A 27,751-nucleotide genomic window follows, 5' to 3' on the forward strand; every position below is an offset into this window, starting at 1 on the left:
TGCTGCAGGGACAACCCTGATGGGCCAGCCCGGGTTACAGAGCAGGGCCAGGGCTCAGCCTGCCCTCTCCTGGGGCGAGGGCACTGAATGCCCCAGACACAAATTCTCTGTTTTAGCCCAAAACCTCTCTACAACACGGTGTTTTACACAGCAGAATCACTTCCACTTTGTTGGTCTCTCCTACGATGACTGGCTGAGAGAGCTGGGGCTGTTCTCAGCCTGGAGAAGAGAAGACTCTGGGGAGACCTTACAGCACCTCCCAGTACCTAAAGAGGCTACGAGGGAGCTGGAGAGGGACATTTTACAAGGGCATGGAGTGATACAACAGGAGAAATGGCTTTAAACTGAGAGTGGGTTTAGACTAGAGATTAGGAAGAAATTCTTTATTGCGAGGGTGGTGAGGTACTGGAACAAGCTGCTCACAGAAGCTGTGGAAGAAGCTGCTCTATCCATGCTAGTGTTCAAAGGCAGGTTGGATGGAGCTTTGAGGAAATTGGTTTAGTGGAAGGTGTCCCTGCCCATGGCAGGGGAGTTGGAAGTAGTTATCTTTAAGATCCCTTCCAAGCCAAACCATTCTGTAATTTTACAACCTCCTGATGGGATAGTTAAAAAAATCCACCATCACTAGTGAAAGACACTAGGACTGAGGAGTGAGGACAAGTCTACTGAAAAGGGAAGTAATTCAGTTTCCTTTGGCAGCAGAAAATGTTGCTCTTTCTACAAAAACAGCCCTAGGCCAGCACTACTCAGGACTGCACATACAAGAATGTTATAAAATAGTTTACAGTAAGAACACTTCTAAAAATAACAGACAAAACCATTAACTAGCAAGTCTAGTTTGCTGAAATGCAAAAACTTGTAAAGCTGATTAAGGGAAAGGAAACATTAGTTTTAGCTAATAGTGTTTTAAAGTAAATTTGCCACTACATTGTTTCCTTGGGACTTTGCTTCAGACTTCTGTACAGAACTAGGTCAGAGTAAAGTAAGCAAACAATTTCAGTTCAAATCAAATACAATTAAACACATTCCTATTAGGGCTTGGTCTGATCAAACCAACATGCACCTAACTCCTTGCTGTACTACTTAAACAAAAAACTATTTATTGCCTTCAATCATTCAAAAAATTTTAATTGCTATTTGAGCTTCAAATAGAAATACCAGATTTACCATCAACTGCCTTTGACTACTGAATATTGAAAAATGCTCTGCATGTGTCTCTGTTCTACCAAGCTGATAACCAATGCTCCTGAAACAAGCAGAGTGGTTCAAATATTAACCTCCACCTATATTATTTTTGGATATTGTCCCCCTAAAATTAAAACCAAAAGGAGAAAATTTTTATGTCTTACTATATTTATGAACCTTCAGACTTGCACTTACATTTCTTCTTCAACTTTCTACTGTAATTTAAGTACAGTACACAGAAGACACCCTACAGGCTACTGGACATTTATGCTCTCTAGGTGAACAAAAATCTTTGTAGAATTTCACAGACAGGTAGTCTTGCACCGTCCTGCATCCAGGACTACACTCTGTAAAAATTATTTTGCATTCCACTATTTATTCTTCTGTGTCCTGTAATAAGACAGAGCACTTCTTGCACCATCCAGGAATCTCCAAGTCCAAAACTACCATCAGGAAGAACCATGTGTCTGTTAACTCACCAAAACTTAAATTCGATATTCAAAGACAAACTGAAGCAAAATTGAATACAATGCTGAATATTTTTCGACAAGTAAAGCAGCAACAGGGATATGGCAACAGAAAAACATATACATACTACAGGCAACAGGAGTTGCAGGCCACATTAGTTCCTGCATGCGTGACCTTCGACCTTGCGAATCGACGTAAACTCCCATATGGCTGAAGCAAAGCAGGTATTCCTCATTACTGAGCTCCACAGCACAAAGGGCATCAAAAGACTGCTGGGAGAGGAAGATAAGCGAGGGGTCATTAGGATTTACCAGGTTTATAGATTGTCCATCTCCCTGGATGGTCAACAGAGAGAACCCAGACTGGTAGCCAACACAGAGCTTGTCCTTGAACACTGTCATCCACTGTACAATTCCTGGAGCCTGAATTTCACTGAATTTTTTGTGGAAAGGTTTAGTTCTGTGAATTTCATAGCAAAAAACCTGTCGTTTGACAGCCACAAACAAACAAGTAGAAGAACTCTTCTTTAGCGTTCCAGTTGTAATCAATTGGCAGCCTTTAGTTTCTGCAAGCTTAATGTCAAAGTTCCCTTCTGACCCATCCAGAGAGGCCCAGGGGTAAAGGTGGACATGATGGTTCCGACCACAGATGAGGATGATGATTTTTTCTTTGGGAGCAAGCTCTATCTGGTACACCTTCTTGCAGTCAGCAGCTCGGACTATCACTGCAAAGGAAGCAAGAGCTGCCGTAAGTTAAAGAGGAAAATCACCAGGCCCAGAAACACTGCAGTGCTACATAGTGATGCCTGAAAATTAATCTAAACACAGACATGTACCAGGTGAGGAAGAGCACTTATTACACATGTTTGATTCTCTGTTATTAATTCTCAGAGCAAACAATGAAACAAAGCATTCCTGTAACCCTCTCTGTTCACAAAAAAAAATAAATAAATCTCAACAACACTTTGGGGGAAAATGCTGCTTAATATGCAGGATAAATGGAGACGTTTCTTTATACAATTGCATCTGTACCATCTGTACAGTGAAAGATGCTGCATCTTCAGAAGTGGGTCCCACCTCCAGGAAAACATCAGCATCTTCAGTAAATTCTGGAGGACGACCAAATTTGCAGAATACAAAGACAAGAAATATAAAGCATTTAATCCTGATAAGCGAGGAGATAAAATGCTGTACTGTTGGCAGATCTCTCAGCCAGGTACAAAAGCAGTACAATAAGGGGGTGTAAAACCCACATATGGAAAGGCAAAAAATGTTCTTCGTGATGGGGAAAGGATAGGAAGGAATGGGCTTAGGCTGCAGGAAGAGAGGCTCAGGACAGGCACCAGGAAAACCCTTTCAGAACAAGGACTAGTCAGGCTACCCATGGGGAGTTTTGCTGCTTGATGCATTCTTGTTAAAGCAGGGTTAGAGGCAGCTAAGGAGGTTGGGTACAATGTGTGCTCTTTGGGGATCTTGGCTATACAAGAACTTCAAGAATGCAGTGAGTATTTAATGAGGTACAAAAGAAGAGCAATTCTAAACTAGGAAACTTAATAAGCATAAACCAATAAAGTTAAATTGTAACTTTAATTTTTCTGCTAGCTGAATGCTTTAAAAATATTTGTGAATTGTAGTTAAAAAAAAAAAAAGAGAACTCTTCATTGGAAATTCTTTGCCTTTTTTCAGTAACAGTTGAGTAATGTAGCCAAAGCTACCAAATTCTTTAAACTTGGCAATAAGACTTTAGCTGTTTAAATTACAAAGTGCTGTTGTGGTGTACCCTCACCTGAATAAATAGATGAAATGTCTGAAGAAACGCTCTCTGAAATAACTGGCTTTGCCACAAAGAAATGGTTGCCTTCCTAGCTCCAACTCCAGCTTATTTGTGAAGAATTAAGCAATATTCTAACCAAAGACCTTTGCTATAAACAGCTGGCAGTTAATTAACACTAAAAATTACAACTGCCATAAAATGAAAAACAGATTGCAATTTATAAAAATGCTATTAACACACAGAACTGTCCATAGAAAATTCCTGCTAAACATCTCTTAACTTAAAACCAAACCTGGTAATTAATTTTCACATTTACATATAACACGGTGATACAGATAATTGTTCCTTTAGGAAATGACCTTTCAAATTAAATTTACAACTTTCTTTTATGCAAGAAACTGTACTGGAATTCCTGGAATTATTTGCATCTCAAGTTATGTTTATATCTAACTACTTAAAGAATGGTGACCACTGGAAGTTTACTCAAAGGAATGGCATTCATTACTGCTCAAAAGAATTCCAAATATCTGCTGTCTCCATATATAAAGCAGTTTCTCCTGGAATTGGGCAATATCTTATTCTAAACAAGAAGAATTTTATTTTGTTCCAAAACCAGATCCCTGATATAATTTAATTTTGGAAGTCAAGTAAGTCTCTAAAAACCTGTATTCACTGCTTTATTTTACATTGAAATGCAAGCTTTAGCATGAGTAAAATCCAACTTTCACATTGCCACAAACTAAATTACACAGAAGAAGGAATTGAGAAAATCCCTGACAAGTCTAGCACCCCAAGACACATTTGCTTTGGACACCACTGGTCTTCAAGAGAATGTGAGTGGTTGTCAAATTTCTGGAAGAAACAGATAAGACATGGAGGTTTTAAAGGGATGCCTACACCCTTTGTGCATGCTGTGCATGCTCTGTGAGCTGAAGCTTTTTGAAACCTGCTGTGGGAACACAGCTAAGGTGAGAATGTGTCAGGATATGCCCAGTAACTCATCCCTTTAATTTCAGCCATTCACCTGAATGTAACGATAATGACCAAATTAGTGCTTATGTCTCACACTCACTTTTCCTTCTCATCAATTAACTGAGTGCTTAATACTTACTATACATGAAAGGCTGTTGTGCAAGCTATATTACAGCAGCACTAAAAGTTATGGAGCTCATTATTTTGTATGTAATTACTGCATGCATTAAGGCCTAACTTACCGTCACGGGTCACCTCTATCACATACAGTCCTTCTTCTGAACCAATTGCTATTCTGTCTCGATCTAAGGGGGAAAAAAGGCCATTAATTCAGCTATGCTTGGTCTTATCTTTAAAACAGGCTGTTTGTTTTGAACAGCTGAAAAAATTTCTCCACAAACAGATTTTCACCAGCAAATCAATTTTACTTGAATTCACACAGTCTGTCAAAAGCATGCTAAGTACCATATTGCTAAAACAACCTGCTGAACAACTCAACAGTATTATATTCTCCAAGTGGATGAAGAAACCTGAATATCAATGCAAGATTAGCATTTTTCACCCATTATTAAATTCCTATGAAGGAATTCAGATGAGGAATTTATTTCAAGATGTCGGACTCTCATTATAAAAGCCCATCTAAAAGTTCCAACAGCCTTCATACACTGATAGAAAGTTAAAACAAACATACCTACAATAGCAGCAGCTAAACTTGCTTTAATAAGAGGCAGTGTACTGTCATAGGCTTCTTGTGGAATATGCACAACCTGGTTCCTCAGCCTGTTTTTGTGCAGGATAGACTGCAACCCTTCTAGGATTCCAACCCACTTTCTCTTCTCATTCTCATTTTCCGTCAGGATCAGTAGAGAACAAGATTTTGAAGGCAAACCTAAGAGAGAAGCTGTCACCTTTAAACAGACAGAGACAGTAAAATTAGTCAGAGTAATAAAAGCCCTTTTTATCACAGAACTGTGAAAGTAAACTACACTTTCTCATGACAATGGAATGATGTACCCAAGGGGCATACACAACACAGCTAACACAGTGCTTCAATAAAACTACCAGAACACAAACACTGCACAAGCCACAGCAGCTTTGTTTAAAAATATTCAGCCTTGCTTACATATTCTGAATCCTAACATATGGGCAGGGAATGCTACAATAATCAATACATGGCAGTAAAAGGCTTCTTCCTGCTCTGAACCATTGTTTGTCCTGATCCCACCCACCCATAACTTACTGAGAGTGACACACAGGCTTTGTGAACCAGATGCATTGAAACCCAAAGGCATTGCTACCATCAGTTCTACATTTTGAATTTGTTATCTAATTTTCCAAACATTTGTCCAGGGGAAGAGCACATCATATCTGCATTCAAAGCTCTGGAGGAAAGCAGTATTTGAGACTGAAGAACTGCATTCTCCCACGTCCCTGTGTTAAAGGAAAATCACTATGGCTTCACTTAATTTTCAGTTAAATCATCCCATTGATCTCAAAGCAGAATGTGTTCTACATAGAAAAACTATCCAGGAACTTCTGTTGCCTGAAGAATGCATGCAGTAATTCCTAACATTTTGGGGTTTTGTACTGCATGAAGAGACTGAAGGGTTTATGGTATCACAGGAACTATACTTTCAGCCACAGACAAACAGGCCAACAGCCAGCATCAGCCCTCACCACAGACTCTGAGTAACAACAGTTGAACAGAAAAAAGGCAACAAAAAGTGTCAAAGTGCAAATCTGAAGGCTGTAACATGGAATATCAGACATTCAGCCTACATGCTGTTAAAAGAAAATAATTGTAAAGATGGATGTTGTGGTATGCAACACACACACACTTCCTGGAAGAGAGAATGAAACAGTAACACTCATCCTATATATCTAAAAGTAAACTTGGGACAACAGCCTGTCAAAGACAGAAGTTCAGAAGTAAGATGAAGGTGGAGGTGAAGGGAGGTAGGGAAAGAACTGTGTAGTTGCAACTGCTCATAACTCTTACTACTCTGCATAAAGGTTTGCTCCTGTCTAAACTGTAACTAAGCATTAATATCTTAAAGACAGATGGAGGCATAATGGATAATGTTTAGAAAACAAAACCAAACCAGATTCCAGCAATGGTTTTCCCTTTGAAGTACCACCATGTATTACTCTTCAATCTTTCAAGCTGGCAACTTACATATAGTCAAACGCAATAAAAAAAAAGTGAGCAGTTGGTCATAATATACATTGCATTATTCATCATAGAAAAATCCAATATTTGCTGTGAAACTCAAGGCTTCTTAACTTGGACTACTAAGCTGTGGGAGCACTCCACTACAGCCAACTCTTACACTATTATTAGAAATGTGAATCGATGGCAGAACTTCAGACTGTGGTGTCTGAATGTCAGCATGGCCTAACACCCAGCTTTAAAAACTGGTTACCAAGGAGAAATGTTTGAATCTGAGACAAATTCTTACTCTTCTTGAATTCACGGGGGGTCAGAGGTGGGAACACTTTAGAGTTTGGCAGCATTCTGGTATTGTTTTCTGCTGGTAGAATATCCAGAAGAAATGAACATCTGTCTTTTGTAGGCCACCAATATCACCACGTGTTATGTGCAATGACACATACAAAACAAGGATCACATTTTTACACAGATGATGTGAATTAACAGTTTAAACTGTTCTGTACAAGCTACTCTATGTGACTGTGTCAGCAAGATGCAGATCCAGAACTAAATTAAATTGAGATGAGACTCTCCCAATCAGGCTTAGTGGTTTCCAGATTTAGAAATTCCTGCTTTTGAAGGAGGACATAGAACTGAGAAAAGGGGTGTAATTCAGCAGTTTCTCTGGCCCCCTACCTAAAAGGACATATTCACACATCAGGCTTCCAGTTGATTCATCACATCCCTCTCTAGGGGATAGTCTGATCAAACCGTGGAGATATTTAGTCATGTATATCCTCACAAGTATTTTTACACAGGGATATTTGACAAAAATGAATTTTATTATTTAGATACCCTTTCAGTTAAAAACTGCAGGCAGAAATTAGAGCAGCAAGTCAGGAAGGCTGAACTGTATGGATGCCTTGTTCTTAAATGAATGAACCATCATTCTGCACAGCATATTTTCTCTCCTCAGCTGTCCTTTCCTACAGTATTCCATGTTGGCTAATTTAAGAAGAGTACAAGCAGATGGGAACTAAAAAACCCAAAAACCAAAATACAAACAAGAGGAAACTTAAGGTAAAGGTAGTAGTAAACCAAAGTATGAAAATTCACTGCAGAAAATATTTTTACAAAAAAAGCAGAAACACAGAGACAGACAAGTAGCAAAGACAAATCCCAAGTAAAATCCCGAAGGACCAAGTGACAGGGACTGCAACTGACTGACAGCTCTTTGCTTTCCATGTTTTCCTGACTTGATTCTAAATGGATGAAGATCAGAGATGCTGAAAACTGTGAGTATCTGTATTCAAATGTAAGGGACTATAGATATTCTTTTCTAAATTTTAGAACTCCAGATTTAATATGATTCACACAAAACGCAGGAATTAAGTTCCTGTTGTAAAAAACTAAATACAGCATTCAGATAGAACATACACTAAAGGGGATATTAAAGCTCAGTTCATTATTTTCCCTTATTTTATTTTTTTCTCCTATACCTAAATATGAAATTAAGGAAACTAGATCAGTTTCAGAATATTCTGTTACAGCATTGGCTCCTAAAGCAAGAAAAAAAAGAATCTGGTAATACCAATGGAAAAAGAGAGAAAATACACTGAATTATAATAATGAAAATTTTAAAAGTGACAAACTTTATATACAAGGAAGGAGCTAAAGAAGGAGAACTTTGTTATTTACAGTTTAGTTATAAGAGGAACACCATATTGCTTTTCTACATATGTCAGCAGCACTTGTAAATTCTTACACTTCTACATAACTTAATCAATATTAGATATGGCCAGCATTTGCTATTATCAAAGCAAACCACTGGTATTTATCAGGTATTTTCTGTACGAGTCAGTGCATAGCCATACCCTGAAAATACATGGGATGTCTTTCCGAGTTGCGTGTATTACATCTGATGCTAGGACAGAGCTCACACAAAAATCTTCATCTCTAGTGAGAAAAGAGAACAAGAGCATCACATAGAAGCACACACTAGGATTATTCAGCAAAATCTAATTGGTATCAGCACTGTTTCAATAGGCTGCAATCTCCTAGCACCGCACAGAGGTCACAACTGCTTTGTTATGCTCTAACCATCCTTGACCCAAACAGCTCTCAAGCCTCAGTTATGTCTCTACAGCATCTGGTATGTGTATCTCAGTCCACCACCTGAAGTTAAGGGTGGTTTTGTGTAGTTTTGGTGTCCCAACTACACCTATTCTACAATTAGAAGCAAGAATATTGCTGTTCCAGCCCAGCAGACACATTAGAAATTAATAATTCATACCTCAATGTGTAGCAAGAGAGGGGCCTTTGGAAAAAAAGAAAAATCACATAAAAAGCTCTTGGCAACATAATTATAGTTTGTGGGTTTCAAATAAGGGTTTTCAAAACAGCTAGATTTTATTTTCTATTACAGTAAAATAAACAGACATCAGAACAACTTTTGCATCTTGGAGTGCTCCACTCCAGAGGGCTCGTCTGCACTAGCCTTTTTAAACTGAATTTGACCAAGTTGATCACCATAACTGCCAATTTTAGTGCAAAGATGACACTAATGGCTGAAAGTTGCCCGTGCTAGAATTCATAGCTGTGGTGGTTAACATCTATTAAAAATATCTAAGAACCCTCAGATGTCAGCCTCAAAGGGGCAGCTACAATACCCAGATAAAGCATGGGACAGTTGGTACATGGTATCTGGCTGAGTTGCTTCAAGCAATGTACTGATGGGAATGCTGCTATTTGCAATACTTCCACGTTCCTGCTCCCACTGCCAGCATGTCAGAGAGCTGACACTGACAGCTCCCAGTGAGTGTGAGACCAGCACAGCAGTACTGGGTAACCCCATGGTACTGCTGTCTGGAAAAAATATAAATCAAGGTGCTTGTGAATGCAAATTTTACATTCAACACAGGTACAAAGGTGCTGTAACATTAAAAGGTATCATGCTTTCTTGGTATTTCCATAAACTGAAATAAAAGAATTTCCTTGGTTACTCTGATCAACATAAGTCTCAGATATTTGGCAGACAGTGTTCACTGGTTCAGATGTTTTCCCTTGAAGTAATAACTCCTGTAAAAGGCAGGGTCAGAGCCATTTGCAGTGGAAATTAGTTGGTGCTTTTCTGAAGACTACTTCAATTTTTCTAACATTCCTGAACTTATTGGCTATGGGATGATCTGTGACTCAATGTTGAGGTCAGAGTGCATAGGAAAAGCAATCTACCAATACACACTTGCTTTTTACAGGTGCATATGGAATTCTAGGAAGAAGCATGCCAATGCTGTGAATACTGGTGATTGCAGTGTGAGTGACTGTAAAGTCACTTAAATAATTTATTGTTGAGCTAACCTCATCAGCCTAAACTCAGCTACAGTTTATGTACACAATACATGAATCTTCTTAGGCCAGAGCTCTCAAAATCTTGTAATTTCTTGTGTACCAGGAATAAGCACTCCTGTTAAGAAAAAAGTAGAGAGGATTTCTACTCTGCCATAACAATACAAACCTGAGATCCAAGACTTGACTTGCCACAACTCCAGGCTGGGTGGATTTTCCTTCAGGCACATCATATAAGAACAGTTTACAGTCACAGACAACTGCATAAGCCCTCTGCCACCCTTTCTTAACTCCTGTAGGCTTTGGGACCTGCAGGTAAAGAATTGATTGCTTATTATGTGTAAGCACATGTAGAAGACACAGAAAGCACAATATTTAGAAATATTTATCTAAGTATAACTTAGATAAATGGAATTAGAGCACATTCTACTTGTCTTTCAAAATAGGATGAAAAATACCAACTAATCAAGCAATTATTTTTTCTCTTTTAAAGTTCAACCATTCCTTGTTACAGCTTAAAAAATATATGAAGACTCATATAAAGATATTAGGTTTGGATATTCCACCAATGCCAAAACGGTAGGACAGTTTAACTTTTGTATTATGCTTACATCAAAAATGACAGAAATTCTTTCTTAAACCATTCTTTTTCCCCCCCTGCTGCTTATGAACATTGTAGCTACTAATCTACTGACCTTCAGCTCTTGTAGTAAAAGCAAGTGTTTCTCCCACATCTAAAGCAATGAAGGTTAAATAAGTTACACAGATGGCACACAAAGCCTTAAGGCTTTAGCACTATTTAGGAGATGTGTTCAAACATACTTAGAGGTTCCAAGCTGTAAAGCTGTAAGTGAAGTGAAGTATTCTTCTCTTGTCCAAGAAGAAAAGACTGTTACCTTGACATAACCTTTGTAGGCTGTTCCTATTCCTCTTTGCACATCTACTCCAAGAGGCCTTTTGGCTTGTTCAGGGGGTATAGGGCAGACCTGAGGTGCACTATCCTTGCAGGAAACATGGCATGCAAATGAACACACTAAGTACAAAAGAGAAAATTCACAGTGAAATATATGTATGAGTCAATCATAACAGGTGATTAACACAGTCTATGCTCAGCAAATTAATTAATCACACTGAAACTGGCAGTCAAATGTTGCAATAGCTCACTATGCTGAAGGAGTGAACACGCCTAGATATTGTATGAGACTCCCCAAAGTGCTTTTATTTCCTCTTTTTAGCCTATTACATTCATGAAGGATAGGGTCTGAGTCCACATTTCAAGGAAATTGAGTTGGGCAGCCTTGCTGGTGCTAAGCACCAACTAAGCCAGTCACAGAAGAGAAACAGTATTAATAAAGAAGGAATAAAAATTACAGGGTAGCACTAATAAGTGTTTAATTTGATCCACGTATGCAAGAAAACTGCAAAGACAAAAGAGAACTAAACTGATCAAAAAATAGAAAGGGTTAAACTATTAAACACAAAACATAGACATAAATAAAGCATAAATAAAGTAGAAACCAGGGACAAGGACTGAAATACTGCATGATGAAAGAGCCATACATACCTATTGCCCAGAGTTCCAGTAAGTTCAAATAAGGAGAAAACTAACATTGCATTTGCATCACTTTGTGCTGCAACAGCAAGGGACAGAGGTCTCTAGATCTTGTCTACAGAGCACTTCACACAGAAGCAGTACACAGAAAAACCTCATAATACATGCCATTTAACATGAGACAGACTGTGGAACTTGACATGAACAAGAACTGTGGAATGAGTTAATGTGTTATATCATCTGACCCACAGGTTAGGGGTGAGATCCTTCCACAGAGATTTTGCTTTGTTTGTCCCAGCTACCCTGTTTCTACCAGAAGGCTTGGGAAGGCAGGAAGAGAGGGGCACAACACTCTGAGCTGTCCTGTGTTTCCTCATAACCATATTCTCAGAAGTGGGAATCTGGCAGATATCCTAGGTACATCTTGTTCTGTAGTTATGAAGTTTCAAAGGATTCAAAAAAAACTGGAAACAGCCTGCTTCTGCTACAGCTACAATCAGGGCAACAAACCTCCTTCTCATGATGCCTGAGGGAAGAGACAGCAGAGGGGGCAGCCCAGATCAGGTTGCCTGGCTTGTTCTTTGAGCTACTGTCTGCTCCCAGGAGGGCAGGGGGTACCAAACAGTCATACACACAAAGTACTGTAGGTGCTCCCAAAGACCAGGTAATAAATTCAGCTCTTTGAGGAGGCATCATGATTATTTGGGACCATGGATATCAAGGTACAGCAGTTACAGAACAGGGAAAATCCACAGAACAGAATCAGTTCCAGTCTTCTGTAAGTGTAGCTGTATCCATAGTCTCCAGGATTAGAAAGAGGAGGAACTGGGAAATGCAAGTGATTTAGAGGGGAACGTTTGAAAGTTTTGTTCTATTGGAGTCATCTCTATTTTTATATCAATGTGATTTTAGTTTTTTCTCTAGCAATCAAGAACTGCTGTAGATTAGGTAAAATGGAAAACTAACGAGGCAGAGCTTAATCAAAATACACAAGACAAAAGAAGAGTGAAGCCGATGGCTGCACTAAAGGAAAAAGACAGTTTCAAGCTTGCAAGAAGAGGTGCAAAACAAGAGCTCAGAACTGTCAGCAACAGGAGACAAAAGGCAGCCCCAGGGCAAGTGCTGGCAGAGTGACAGGTCCTCCTGGGGAAGAGCTGCCACCAGAAGATCTGCCAGGAAAAAAGCCCTGAAGGGCAGACGAGGCAATCTACATGTGATACTGAGAGTGTCAGTGGAGAGACTGCCACTAGCAAGAACTAAGCTGAGCACAGAAATAAAGTTATTTATACTGCAGTATGTATACTACATGGATTTGTGGCCTATTTAACTGAACTCATGTATCTAATCAATATGCAGTAAATATTTTCAAATGAAAATACCTCCATATACTTGAACATGGAATTCAGTAGTGATACATGCATCAGAGAAAGCATTTTAAATAGAACTAATGAGCAGAAAGACAGGCTACAGGCCAAGTAACAGAGCAAAAAGTCCTCCCAACATATGGGGTTTATGACCAGAATACAATAAAATAGACATAATCAGATTCATGTCACCAGATCATTCCTGCACTTTTCTCTAGTACAACAGAAGAAACTCGTCCTGCCTTCCCTACCCCCTCCCCTGCACTATAACTGCACAAATGGTAGTAGAATTAATTAACAATATGCAAGGAAACCATACTCCATCATACATCACCATTCTTCTAAAGACACTTCAGGAACATGCTGTGATGCAACAGAAAGGAAAATCATCCAGTGGCAGACATCCTTCTCTTTCATTTCCTCCCCAAAGAAATGGTTGTCTTAAAATACATTGGGATGCTTTTTTGAGGGGCTTGCCAAAAATTTATAATAAGTTTCACCAACTCACCGTCACAGGCATAACCTTGTCGAACTAATCCCACCATAAGAGAGGTGCAGTGACTACACTGAGTGGGGCTTGTGAATGACTTGATATTGAGCTGGTGAGCTTTAGGCTGAAAGATACATTCAGGATAAAAAATAACTTCATTTTCTGGACTTAAGTAATGCAAGCACCTCCCTCCACCACCCTCCAGTGTATCAGTGTGTACATTATGAAGCCTGGGCTTCTTTTATGCACCTGCATCTTGTAGCAGGTGCTGCAAGACAACAGTAACAGTTTTATTTCCAACTCCAAAACACACTCAGAATCAAAACTACAACCACGTTTTGTCATCCCCTCCAACAAAACAAAACTCACTGATATGCATGTGGAAGCATTTGATTAAAAACATGGACCTAACAAAAACACACATATGACAAACCCAAACAGGACAAGAAAACACAGAGGGCTAATTTATAAATGATATTTTTCCTTTGTTCTTTAGAATAAGGTTAGCACAGTCCCCCTACCTTCGGTACAGCTAGAGAAATGGACTGAATGGTGGGGGAAGGAGCAGCAGGCATCCTCTGAAGCCGAATTGGTTCCTGAATCACAAGAAACTGTAATTGAGCAAAACAAGGCTGCAAGAATTTGTTTCAAGATTGGGGTGGCAAAGCTTATTGTTCTGATTTTTTCTCCTTTTTTGAAAATTATAAAAAATTTAATAATTGTAAACATTGCCATTCTGATTTAATAGAAACAGATTGTGTTTTAAAGCACTCACAGGAAAGCCTGCACACTAACAAACAAGCAGCAATACAGGAAACATGAAAATGAGGTACATCAACATACACAAAGCCAGCAAAAGGGTTTCATTTGCAACGTCCTCAAAGCAGGTGCAATTAACACTGAGACATTGCAAATATGCAACATTCAATCCTGCTTCTTCATAATGAATGCTGCAGTATGTATTTATCATGAGCAAGACAGAGAGACTTTCTGGTGAATTACTCTTCAGGGTAAAATAACGGGTCTCTTACTTCTTGTTGCTGCTCTGCAGTTACAACTGAAGTAGATGGTGAAACCTCTGACTTGGGACCCTGCATTTCCTGCTCACTAATAGAGCTGGTCTGCAAAAGGGACAGCAAACATGTTAGATTAGATACCACATATCTGATGAAGTGTCCTCGTGTCAACAAAATGGAAACAAGACCTGGTGCTGATTTCTATATGAAGTACACACACATTTAACATCCACTCTGAAAAAAGATCTTTCCTCAAAACAAACCCTGACACCGGATGGAAAAGCTGGAAGGACTGAAATACAAAATCTCATAGTAGACAGCATAAATGCTCTAACAGTTGTGTTCTCCCAGCAAGGCTGTGTCTAATCTCTTCCTTGCAGGTATGGAATGATGTTTGAGTAGCTTGGCAATCATCCCTAAAATAGCTGATTTCTCATGGTAGCTTACTACACTAGGATTTTTCTAGCATACAGAAGCCAGCAAGTCTGCCACAAGAAAAACAAAATCTTAAAGTAGTAATACTCCATCTTTTAAAAAGTTGTTTAAGAATGATTGGCCTCTGTCATTAAAAGAATCATGTCTAATTAATCACAGTGTCTTATATTTCACTAACATTTAAAGCTAGCATCCATTACAAGCCATCTATTAATTTCACACTTAAATTAGCAACTACTAATTGCCAGCACAAGGGGGAAGTATGCTACAATTGCAGAGCTAAAGCAGCTGGGTGTGGAAGTAGGATTCTGTATTACTGTACTCTCAGGACATCATGAAAACTGTGATTAACAAACATGAGATTAGACTTCACATCAATGATGTAATTAGCACTAAAGGCAACAAGTAATGAATCACTCACTTCCCAGCCAGTTTAGACAGGAAGATATCTCCAGTCAGCTCACTAAATTTGTTCGGATACTTGTTATTTTTGTTTTGTTCCAAATTGATTGGAAGGGCTGGGCCATTTAAGATCAAATTGCATTATTATGTAATATGAGCAATTTCAAAATACTGTGTGATTCAGCTTTAGCTATATAGATAGTCAAACTATAAAACAGTAAGCCTCAAAGAGGTTTAGTGGATTAAGTTACAGAAAAATTAAGGAAGCAAAATATCTAGTTTTAGATGGCCATTCTTACTAAGACAGGTCACAACAAAATAAGGACACAAAACTACTAGCAAAAACTTACTTCTTCCCAAAAGGCTAGCAGAGAAGATGTAGACGAAGAAGAAACAGAATCCTTTGTTGTAACAGATATGAGGGATAAAAACGATTGCTTATCACCCACAGGAAAACTTCAGATAGAATATCAGTTGACTAGCTAAATAAAATTTTATATGGCCAAATGAAACTAATTCAAACTGAATTAACCCCAAAGCAGATGATACAAAATATCTTATAAGTACATGTGAAAAAAAAAAGTTAATGTATGGTATTAAGCATGGTATCAGCAATTTTGATGTAATTCATCAGAAAATGCCACCTGTATTTCCATAGAGAATATGTATTTATTTCAGGATCCATCAAATGGAACCTTATTTAGTTATGGGCTTGTTATTTTACATGCTACTGTTTTACATCTATCTGGTACTTTTTAAAGCAATGTTTTAAAATATCAAGGTAAGTAGATAAAACCTAGTATTAAGAAAGTAGCATGTATCATGCTTCTCTCTCTTCCCTCCTTGTCACCCATAGAGCACATCTTCCTGCTTCAACAGAAAGGCAGCATAGACATTTTGTGACTGGGAACAGCAAATACACAAACTGTATGAAAATATTACAGCATGTCCATAGGCTTTTTTGTTTTTAGCAACAGTGTCAATAAAAAAAAAGGAAAAATAAAAACGAGAGAATAGACATCTCAGATAGAAAATCTAACCAGACTGACAAGGTTTTAACCTGAACCCCTTTAACTCCACTTCATCAACAGATTGTTTCAGTTCAAGCCCTTGGTTTTATCCTAAACTGTCTATGCTTTGCAAAACAAAATTTAAAAAAACCCCAGAAAAATCTTCAAGGATCAAGAGTTCATGAAGTAAGGAAATGTGATTCAATGTTGCATTTAACAGCTGCTTCCTCGGGGAATGCACAAACCATTTAAAGTGAAACGCCTACTTGGAGCTGTGATTTGAATGATTAGTTTTCTAAGGATCACAGGGTGTGTCACAATAAAATTATTATATCAACATCTGTGGGTCCTCTGATTTTCTTCCCAGCTCCTTCTCCTCGAACCACTCCATTAAGATCTGGAGCCAACAATTTTACAAATCTGTTTAAGCACTCCTTGAACTGTGTGAACACTTTTCCTTGTAATAATCAGCATCTTCCAACTGCAAAGCATTTAATTCCTTATTTGTAACAGGGTGTGCCAACATTTCCAAAAAACTCTGAATATATTTCATCTAGCAAATGTTTGAGATTAACCTAAACAAAGAAGCTAGAATGGGAAATAATTAAACTGAACTTCAGAGAATATTTCCCAGAGGTGCCAGCTTCTCTACAAAATGCCAAGCAAACTGACAACTACTGGGCATCCAATTCTGTGCCACACTGATTTGGCTAATATGCAAGATACCAATCTGCCATACAGTGCCTAAGAGATACTTTTATATAATAAAAATATAATTCGGTTATCTCATTTTTGTAGTTATTTTATGTAATAACTCACTCTGAAAGTCAAATCACGTGCAAGAGGAGAGGTGTTGAAATAGTCAAAAATGGAATCTTGAAAGTCTGGAAGTTTGAGACCTAAAACCAAAAGCAGAACAGGCTTAGCTAAAAGGCAACATCACAGGCTGTGTTAGAACTCTGTTAGAACATAATGAATTTAATTACCTGAATCTGTTCTGTATTTTTCTTCCATTTTTTTCTTCAAACCTTCCATCTCTTCCAACAGTTCCCTATTTTTTGCTTCTGATTCCTTTAATTTACTAAAGAAAAAAAATATTATCACAATGTAATCTGAAATGCCTCAAAGGCAGGAATGCCAGTACACAAAGTTGTTCATTTCTGGTTCTACATGTCAGACTTTCAGAAAAACCCTTTTTGCTTGTTTCTTTGTGATTTTTGGGTGGTTATGTAGGGTTTTTTTGAAGGGCATTGGGGTTTAAGTGATTTTATTTTAAGGATGATTAATTTTACTTTTCCCCTGAACAGACACCTCACTACTTGACCAGATATTTAAAAATGTACTTAAGAATTCTGCTATCACTGCAACTATCTGCCAAACAAAATTATTCTAACAGTACTTTGACTTTCAATTCCCAAGAACATGTCTAACTCTCCAGTTAGTCGAAGAAATGGTAGTGAATTTGCTTTGAATTTGCTCTTACAACTTTTTTTTTTTTTTTTTCTCAGATGCCCAAGATTGGTAACTTACTATAACAGCAAAGTGTTTACTTGAAGAAATATTTACAGTTCTCATTTGACTATGTAAGAAATGCATAGTCTGTAGGATCCCATTCTACAGTCTGGCAGACTCCAATACCCAGGCCCAAGGAGCCATTTTAAGGAAGTTGCTGCTATTCTAATCAGCAGTTTAGATCAGCACATTAATCCCCAAACAGAACCAAAACCCTCATTACCTTTCAAAAGATATGTTTGCATCTTTAACTTTCCTTAGCTCTTCTTGAACCAGTTGTTTGGCACGAATTTCTGCATCAAGAGCTGACTGTAATTCCAGCCTTGCTGACATATCCAACTTCTGACTGCGGCGCACTTTCCAAAGTGGATCCTGTTGCGGTAAGTTACTGAGTATTACCATCAGCTGTCTAAGGATATTTCTGTTCTTGCCCAAAGACATAAATTAGCTTTCACACTGGTTCAGAGAATGCTCTTTTAATCAGCTAAAGACAGCATACCTGCTGCATGAAAATTAGTCAATAGTCAGTGTCATGACACAAAAATTAAGTAGTGAGCAATTTCAGTGTTGGTTACACCATTAACACAATATGCTGGAAATCAAAATGCTGGATCACTGAGCATGGAAGTCAGACAGAACCCACTGGAAATGACTAGTTTTTACTGTCCAATCTAGAACTGAGTGTAAAACTTGCACAGTGATATAATGGACTTTCAAATATGAGTTAAATGACAACATTTAATGTAAAACATACTAACATAAAACATACCAAGAGTAGCAAAACCATGAGAAGAAAAAAGGAAGAAAGAACCTGGGTCTTGAGATGCTCAAGATAGCCAGAACATTTGCCTAATCAAGTCTTATGCTTGTTAAGTAGCATATACTATATAAGCTACTATACATATAACATATGCTACATACATACAACATATGCTATACCCCAGCATACACCATGCAATTCCTCCCTACTACCCCAAAAGCTAATATTCTGAGCTTTTCCAGGCATTTTTCAGTGTAGACTAAGTTTCTGATATTCCCTAATGAATACCTCTCTAGTCATAGATTAACTTGTAAATAATAGTCATGAAAATTGAGAAGCACTTTTTATGCTGAGAAGTAACTGCCTTAGTTATAACATAAAGAACAGACAGGGTTCTTTATTCTGGCAGTAGCTAAGATAAAAATGCAAACTGCATTTGATCCAATCTTTCTTCCTGTTAAACCTCTCTATATTATAATGTAGTCTCCTGATGATGCAAACAAATGGCAGCTCACAGAAATAAAACTTTCTCTTATTCTCTCATATTCATAGGTTTGGAAGGGGTGAGCAATTTCTCAAGTGCATAAACCAGCAGCAGATGGATTCTGGATGGCAGACTGGTGATTGGCATTAGTAGGGATGTGGGCTCCCATGCCAAGCTGCAAATGGCTCTTCCTTTCCTTATGCAGGTGTTTTTTCTCTTTGAAACCATAAGCCTTTATGAGAGCTCTTCTATTAAATTTTGGGGAATTCATGTTACTACTGTATGGGAAAATTATGGCACAAAGGTCTCATTGTTCTGCACGTAAATAAAGCCACATGCTTCTTATGTCCCTAGTTCCTACTGGTATAAGCTAGATAGTATTTTTTCACAGAAGAAAACTTAATTTGTTGTCTCACTAGAACAGCAATTATTCAATTGTGCACAAAATGGTAAGGTGTATTTCTGTACTCCCCTTTGATGGTTTAAGTTATTGTTTCTTTTTTCCTCTGTAGTGTTTAATATCTGTGATGGCACATATTAGTATGAAACAACTTCCCCCTGTAATGATCAAATTCTGATCAGATTACCTAGTTGGATTTGCAAGCAGTACCTAAACACTATAAAGCAGAGCAGAGGATTAATTATCTTTAGGTACAAAATGTAGCTTCTCAGACATGCCCAGAACATCCTGAATGTTTCCTATTTCCTTACCAGTGTCCGTGACCCCAGACTGGAACTTCTCAGTGATTCTAGTTCTTCTGTCATCTTGGAAGCTAATGCTTGGAGATAGCCACGAGCATCCTTCTCATCACTTACCCTGTTGTGCAATTACAAAAACCCACAACTTAGCAGTTTCATGGCTCACAGCACTACCAAATTATCAGAGTGTCTGGGCTGGGTTTAGGGACGTAACAGGAATGAACAGAGCAGGGAAAACTCTCTGAGCAACAGAAAACTGAATACATCTCAGATTGCCTGCCTTAAATTTTTCTTTTATCTGATTTTCTTGATTGTGGCAGTTGCTAGGGAAACTGAAATCTCCCTTTTGCCATTAGCAAGAGTTCTGCAGAGATTTGCTGTTATATGAAATTTATCTGCATATTACTTGCTCAGTTTTTATGAGGGCTACCTTCCAGTCCTTTCTGTTTTGCACACTGAAATTCTTGCACACAGCTTGCTAGAACAGTGAATTGTATAGAGGAGAAGAGTGGAAGTACTAAGTGCTTGCCTCACAGCTAGTGAGGTTCTGTATGTTAATGCTGACCTTTTAAATCATGACCAACTTCCTGAATGAATTTATCAAAATATTCCAAATTGGATGGTTTAACAATCACTTTAGAGACTGAATAAAGTTGACACCCAGACTCTGCTTTGTACTTGTTTCAGTGGCATCTGGCAATTTTAACAAAATCAGCATTCAGAAGTACCATGCTTTTGCTGGTCTCAGACACAGACAAGGCCTAGCTATATGTTAAAAAAAAAAAAAAAGAAAAGCCAAGCAGTATTTCAGAAGTAGAAAGTGGCCATATCTGGATCTCTAACCAGCACGTACCATTGAATGATTTCTGCAATCTGAGCTTCCCAGTGAGCAACAGACTCCTTCTTTGCTGCTAGATCCTGGAGCTCATCTTCCAGCTGTCTGTTCTGTGCTGTTAGCTTGTCCACGAAGGAGCAGAGCTGAAACAAGAGATTAGCTTCACTTGTGACTTAGGCCAGTTTCAGACTTTTTATATATGTGTATGCCAACCACACACCTTTAGAACCTGAACAAACAAGACCACCCTGGGCTATCTGGATGGGTTTCCTTTTTGTGAAATTATCAGTTCACATAAAATAATTTAAAACAAAGGGAAAAAAAAACCAAACAAGTGTAGAGGTCAGAGAGGAATAAGGTTTAACTGTAAACCACCAGGAAGGCAGGCAGTGTGTGTCAATGATTCCCTCTCTTTGCAGCCTTCAAGAAGAATCAAAAAGAGTGGTGGGAATCAATCCCCCAAAGAGCAGAGTAGCAAGATGCTAAAGTTACTATGTAGCCAAATCTCTAATATTTATATGGCAAAAATGAAGTTTTAAAAATTCAGATAGTGCCTGAATACTCACAGATCCTGTTCTGATCAGTGAGTAGACTACTTCAACATCAGAGAATAATGAAGTAAGAATTATATGTTTTCTGAAATAATTACCCTCTCATTTTCTGTTGTTAGTTTTTTGTTATCTTCCAAGAGCATAGATCTTTCACGCTCATATTTCTCCTTCATTGTTCCTACTGCTTCCTCCATTTCACTGTGCCTAAAGAGAAGGGCAAGAAATAGAAACACATTGTCACACTGCTGAACCTGTAGACTGGGATTTTCAAAAATGAATAAACTGGGATTTTCAAAAATTAATAAACAGAGTTAGGTTGAAATGCCTGCATGGGCACCCATGCAATGCAATACATACACACAACAAAAAGAAATCCATAGTGAGGGAAGCATGCCCAAAAGCTTACCTCTCTCGCTTTGTTTTCTCTAATTTATCCTTTAATATCATGATCTCTTTCTGGAGTGCAAGCTGATGGCTCTCTGAATCATGTACTTCCTTTTTCACATTTTTTACTTCCAAAACATGTGATGCTTCTCGTCGGACCAACTCCTCTTCATAAAATAAGATTTTTTTTTCCAGCTCAGACTTAACTTTGGAAAGCTCCTGCTGATGTTCCAGTGTGGCACCAGCTGCCCGGCCTCCCTGCTTCAACTGCAAAACAAGAGGAGAAGCCATCAGGGAGAAGCTATGATCTTTATATTTTCAATATACTCTTAAAAGTCAGAATTATCCAGTTGGTGGCATTATGGAAAAATTTTTATTTGGGCACTGAGTGATTTAAAAGCTGCCTGTCCCCAAGCATTGTAAGTAACTGCTCTGCTTACATTACCCGAATAAGGGGTTGAAATGGCTTGCAGAGGTAACAAATTTGTTACTAGCTGCTTTTACTAGCTAGTAACAAATTTACTAGCTGCTTAGAAATCATATAAACTGAGCATTTTCAAGACATTAGTATCTAGCAATTAAAGGCTTTCAAGCAAAAAAGGCAAGTAAATCTGGATGGGATAGGTCAGATTTCTAGTAATGCCATCGTTTTTAAGTCTCGCACTGGTATCAACAGTTGAGTAAGCCAAACTATTGCAACTTCTAGGCCATGAGTAAATATTTGTCAAAAACCATGTAACCTTTAGAGCTTCCAGTTCATTTTCCAGTTGTTTGGAGAAAACCTCGCTGTGCTCACGGAGCTTGCGTTCTTTTGATGCTTCTGCTACAACTTCTTCAAGTTGGGCTTCCAGCTGTGAAGAGCCATTTTAGGTCATTTCAACACAAGATAACACTATCTGGATCATTCATTTCCTTTCCTCCATACGGCCTAGCAGCAAGTTTTACTTATTTCTATTTTAAGTTACACCACTATAACAACCATCTCAGAATGTCATGACAATTGTTTTGCCTTCAGTGATTCAGGCATCCATCTGTCACATGCAGAGAACTATTATTTTATGACTCTTTGTACTGATGTGAACTACATCAAGCCCATTCAGGGATAACTGCACAGCTTCTATTACAGAAAAGAGAAGGAAATGGCACTAGGAAGACACTGCAGCTGAGAAAGAGAAAAGTCTGCCACATTTACAGGTCAGCTCCATGGCTCAGTATCTAAGTATGGCAGCTTAAAAATATCAACCTTTAAACCAAATTACTGCAAAACACTTTAAATATGAACACTGAACATTTTTACTTTGCAATTATGGAACAAAAGAAGCTTGATCATGCATTTATTGACTTCAGAAAGCTTATCAAAAAACAATTTAGATTTAGTGGCAACTAAGGCAACTGCTGGAATTCAAGCAATAGCAGCAGTTTCAAACCCTGACAGGAAGAGTAAGATTTGTTTTTCTGTGTTCAAATTAAACTAGCAAAGTTGTTTTTAAAAGGACTGTACTTAGAACTGTGGGATGAGATAATGAACTTCTAGACTGTGCTCTGAATAGAAGATTGATACAACTGTTATGAAAGGGAGTACAGAGGCATTTTCAAGAACAAAGACAGGAGATTTTAAAGCTCTGCATGAAAGTATTTAACTGCATTAGCAACAACACTTGAATGCCTACTGCACTCTGCTCTAGAGATGAGATTCCAAATTCATCAATTCCTAGTTGACTATCATATCTTGTTCATGGAGAAAAGCCTTAGAATCTTCATTATCTACTACATTTTCATAGACTACCCTTCAATTTGCCAGAAGTTTTCTAGCAATGCTTATAGAGCTCTTGAATTTCTCTTCTCTTTCACCCAGAGAATACAGAAAAGAGCAACAACACTTGAATGCCTGCTGCACTCTGCTCTAGAGATGAGATGCCACACCAATTCATCAATTCCTAGTTGACTATTGTATCTTGTTCATGGAGAAAAGCCTTAGCATCTTCATTATCTACTACATTTTCATAGACTACCCTTCAATTTGCCAGAAGTTTTCTAGCAATGCTTATAGAGCTCTGGAATTTCTCTTTCACCCAGAGAATACAGAAAACATGATTTTTCAGTGATGAATTTCTCTTCTCTTTCACCCAGAGAATACAGAAAACATGATTTTTCAGTGATTAAAATACTCCAGATTAACCACAGTTATTTTTCTTCTTATGCTCTCTTCTGGCTATCCACTTCATCTCATGTAAAACTATAAATTGCCTAGAATACTAATTGGAAATCAGCTTGTTTAAAGATATTACTCTTAAAATGACTTAACTACAGAGGAAGGAAAACCACATATTTAGTTTTGCATCACTATTCCTCATTTCGCTGGACAGAAACATTCAGTTAAAAAAAACCAGTGAAGTCAGAATACTCCAACCTCAGAGCACATGAAGACATTCACTGAACTTTATAGGTTTCAAGCTGACTGTGAGTCAAGACTCTAGAGGAATCCAAACACCAGAACTAATAAACTGGGCATACAGCAAGAATACTTCCCTCAAGATTCAAATCAGTCTGAGCGCACAAAAAAGCCCCACAAAGATCCCCAGAAGACACTCCCAATTTCTCCATGCAATCACATATGAGGTGCAGGGTAAGCAGCAGCTGAAACACGAGTGTTTTATCAAGTCACCTCTTTTCTCATCTTCTCTGACTTCCGGAGGTCCTGGCGCAGAGCATCGATTCTCTGCATGCTCACTTCCAGCTCCTCCTCTTTGTCGCGAAGTTGCCGGGACAGCTTCTGCTTTTGGGAGCGCAGGTCCCCCATCCTCTCACTGAGCTCAGAGAACTCCTGCACAGCCAGCTTCCTCTGTTGGTGGGCGTCCCTCAGCTCTTTGGACTGCATCTTTAATCTCTCTGAGGCTTCTACAAGTTGCTGGTTTAAAAAAAATATAATAAAAAAGTAATTTGAATTCCATCTATTCTTTCCAAGAAGAAAGAAACCGGACCTACATAAGCTTGTTCTGACCACCTCATGTGACTACTAAAGATTTCTAATTCTTATTTTACACAATTGTTTAGCTAAGCAGCTGCAGTGACATACAAAGACAGCCATTACTCTGCTTCTAGTGTGGTAGCTCCGAAGCTACTTTTGGTATCCCAGAAGTCTTTCTTATAAATGTGACTACACAAGTTCACCTCACTTCCAAAAAACTTGATTTTAGATTACCACCCAGTACCTGCACATTTGTAACCTTTTGTTTAAAGGAATGCTTCAGAAGACAGGACATTCAGGAGCAACATCAAATACATTGTATCAGCACTGGGAGGCTGCAACAAATGTGAGATTTTTCAGAAAACTGAGGAAGATTCCTTAAAACAACTTGTGAAACTCTTAATACTTTAATTGAAAACATAAAAAACTATTTTCTTTACAGAAAGTAGTTCACAAAAATTAACAGGATTAAAATATAAATGGAATACTTGACATAAAACCATTTGAGAGCTGGAGGAAAAAATAAGAAAAAGAGCAGAATGACACAACAAAATAAATGTATACTGTACAAGGGAATTCTAAAAATTCCTGCCGTTAGTATGAGCATTGCATGAAGATTAAATTCCAAAAAAGCATGTGCTCAGACCAGAAGATTCACCTTCTCTGCTACTTCTACACTATGGCAAATAATCCCTACCGATTAGTATGAGCATTGCAGGAAGATTAAATTCCCAAAAGCATGTGCTCAGACCAGAAGATCCATCTTCTCTGCTACTTCTACACTATGGCAAATAATCCCTACCGGTGGTTAACAGACAGAAGAGAGACTGTTAAATTTTAGTGTAGAAACAGCCCAGAAATTCTGGCCCATGGGTTACTTTTGGATCCATATGAATGCTCAGAACAACACGGCTGGTAGACTTCTGCAAAAGTAGTTATTCCAATACAGGTAGCTTTTTTTACTATAATTGAAAGTGGTACGTAGTATATGCAAATCCCTATTTACTTTACTACAAAATATGTTGCTGACTTAAAACTGAAATATTGCTAAATTTCATGAAGCAAACAAAGGGATAATCTACACAGCAGCAAATAAACTCAATGATTACATAAAAGTCATCATTAACCTTAAGCAATAATTAACCTTTTGGTATAAAAAAGAGTAAATGGGCTCTTTCAATGAGCTCTGCTAACTTCTGTGCAAAGATCCTTTTCCCCTAAATAGACAGGTGTACCCCAAATGTCACCAGCAGGCCCTGGTGTCACATGCTGTAAACTGACCCATGGTCAAAAACCCCTAATTCTGCCAGGGATACCAAACAGGTACCTGCTGGGTCTGTTTCCTCCCTCATCATTCCCTGAAACTGGAAGAATAGATGAGCAAAATACTTGTGTTCCTGATCCCTTAACAAGTCATCCCAAGGCTCTGCAGTCTCTCTTGATTGCCCCCAGACTTCTACTGAAACAGCTCAGAATTAATTAAACAGCTTAATTAAAACCATTCTTTAGGCGTTTGTTTCATCTAGCAGAACACATTTGAAATAGTAAGCCCATCACCTTCCAAAAAATAAAAGTGTGATAATTTGGAAAGCTACTGTACTGCTGAACAGGTTCCCTAACATCTCTGCATAGTTTTAAAAAGCAGCACTTAAACACTAGAATTGCAATCACAACGTAACTGTTCTAGAACTACTTTACATAGCAATTTAAAAAAATATCTATCTTTGGATCAGTACCTTATGAAGGTCTTCCTTTTCTTGCCTCAGTACTCTGCACTGCTTTTCTAGTCCTTTCAACTTGTGTATGGAGTCTTCATGCTCTTGTCGAAAAGCCACTGCATCCGCAAGCTGTGCTTCCAGTTTACTTATATCTGTAGATAAATACATATTACAGGCAACTGGTCCCAAATTAACACCAATAACACAAGCCACATTAGTCATGCAAATTGGCATCACTTTGCTTGGAAAATCAAGTTCTTTCCTATTCCCACCACTTTAGACTGTTTAAAGTAACTTTGGGACATTGATACCTCAAAAAATTTTATTTTTCTCAGTACTGAAGATTGTGATCTCTAAGGGAAAAAGCCTTAGCACAAGGCTTTGTTTTGTTTTTGAGGAACACAACTTCTAGCCCTAGAAAATCATAAAATAAACTTGAAATGTTCCAGTTCCAACTCTAGTAATGTGTTTCCTAAAGAGTTTTCCTTATGCAACAAAAAGGCAAGAGTCATTAGTGCATCCAGCAAGACAAGCAAGGACTATTTATTTTCTAGATAAGAACTAATGAATAGTTTGGGAAAGAAATACCATCCTGCACAAGGTAATATGGAGACCTGACTGACCATACTCCTGGCAGCTTGTTCTCCCTTTACTTTCAATGACAAATAAACAAATTGGATTTGAAATTATTGGTTTTAAGTGCAAAACACCCAGCATAGCCACCTTTATATATTCCTGCTCAGTCTTACCAATTCGAAGAAAATGAACTGCCATTCTCTATTTGCTTTTAATTACCACTTCTATTAAACAAATTAATAAGAAATTTCACAGGGAGTAACTGTCTCACTCAAGTTTCAGTGATACCTATGGCAAAAAAGGAAAATAGACCTAAGTGTTCAGGATCCCAAGCACTGTTATAATGCTTGAAGTATTATTCCTTTCCTCACTTCAGAACAAACTTCCTCCCATCCTACATGAACCAATGCCACTTCTTTTTAAATAAGAACATACTGTTAGAATTTATATGTAACAGGACATAACTGTTAGAAGAATGACATAAACCTGAACCCTTTGAAAAAGCAGAACATTAATCTAACTGTTGTGACACAAGCCTAATTTCAGAATACACAAAAATAGCTTTTTTTTGGGAAGATAATCTGTGTAGGAGAACAGAGCTGATTTTTGCAGTGCATACACCTACAAAAAGAGGATATTGTCAAACGAAATTGGGAAATAATATTCTAAAAAAATCAGCATCAGCGATTTAGCATCTGAACTCACACTACACAGGCCTCTATAAAACTCTCAGCCAAGTCATTAGGATTCAAAACTACCACTTTGTTTATCACTGATTCACACTTAAAAATTAGGTGCTAACAGGAGGTTTGCATGGATAAATTAATAGCATTGTCAAGCAACAGATTTTTAGCGATATGGGTGAGTCAGTCTTCCCTCAGGACAGATGCCAGTATTTGTTTTTCTGCAATGCTCAGTGCTTCCTAATTAATGCATCACCAAACACAGAAACACAAAGGGAGCAGAAGCTCAGAAATATTTAAATGTGAACTACTATTGCACATCTCCCATCTACTCCTTTATGCTACTAAAGAGCAAAAGGACTTCCATCTCCTTGTCTCTTACACCTGCCTCCAAGTAGAATCTCTCCAACACAATACTCC

The 27,751-nt window shown here is 38.1% G+C and overlaps 1 protein-coding gene across 11 annotated transcripts in view; it reads right to left on the minus strand.

Annotated features, from left to right (window-relative positions):
- Window positions 1–27,751, minus strand: part of CDC42BPB (CDC42 binding protein kinase beta) — a 91,462-nt gene that overhangs the window by 7,028 nt on the left and 56,683 nt on the right. For 5 of the 11 annotated variants that reach the window (XM_041399016.1, XM_041398675.1, XM_041398929.1 and 2 more), the window contains exons 12-30: window positions 26,091–26,224; window positions 24,052–24,294; window positions 22,127–22,237; window positions 21,409–21,653; window positions 21,101–21,206; window positions 20,470–20,594; window positions 19,629–19,734; window positions 17,897–18,045; window positions 17,148–17,242; window positions 16,981–17,060; window positions 14,330–14,419; window positions 13,820–13,909; window positions 13,317–13,422; window positions 10,789–10,925; window positions 10,062–10,201; window positions 8,422–8,503; window positions 5,090–5,306; window positions 4,641–4,703; window positions 1,781–2,377 (exon numbers count right to left, since the gene is read on the minus strand). In XM_041399016.1, the coding sequence (XP_041254950.1) occupies window positions 1,781–2,377; window positions 4,641–4,703; window positions 5,090–5,306; window positions 8,422–8,503; window positions 10,062–10,201; window positions 10,789–10,925; window positions 13,317–13,422; window positions 13,820–13,909; window positions 14,330–14,419; window positions 16,981–17,060; window positions 17,148–17,242; window positions 17,897–18,045; window positions 19,629–19,734; window positions 20,470–20,594; window positions 21,101–21,206; window positions 21,409–21,653; window positions 22,127–22,237; window positions 24,052–24,294; window positions 26,091–26,224 (2,916 nt within the window). The remainder of the gene's footprint in view (window positions 1–1,780; window positions 2,378–4,640; window positions 4,704–5,089; window positions 5,307–8,421; window positions 8,504–10,061; window positions 10,202–10,788; window positions 10,926–13,316; window positions 13,423–13,819; window positions 13,910–14,329; window positions 14,420–16,980; window positions 17,061–17,147; window positions 17,243–17,896; window positions 18,046–19,628; window positions 19,735–20,469; window positions 20,595–21,100; window positions 21,207–21,408; window positions 21,654–22,126; window positions 22,238–24,051; window positions 24,295–26,090; window positions 26,225–27,751) is intronic. The other 6 variants (XM_041399176.1, XM_041398843.1, XM_041399099.1 and 3 more) reach the window with 3 other exon arrangements.

The sequence above is a fragment of the Onychostruthus taczanowskii genome, unplaced genomic scaffold (genome assembly GCF_017590055.1).
Source record: "Onychostruthus taczanowskii isolate IOZ18803 unplaced genomic scaffold, ASM1759005v1 scaffold1, whole genome shotgun sequence".
NCBI classification, from domain to species: domain Eukaryota; kingdom Metazoa; phylum Chordata; class Aves; order Passeriformes; family Passeridae; genus Onychostruthus; species Onychostruthus taczanowskii.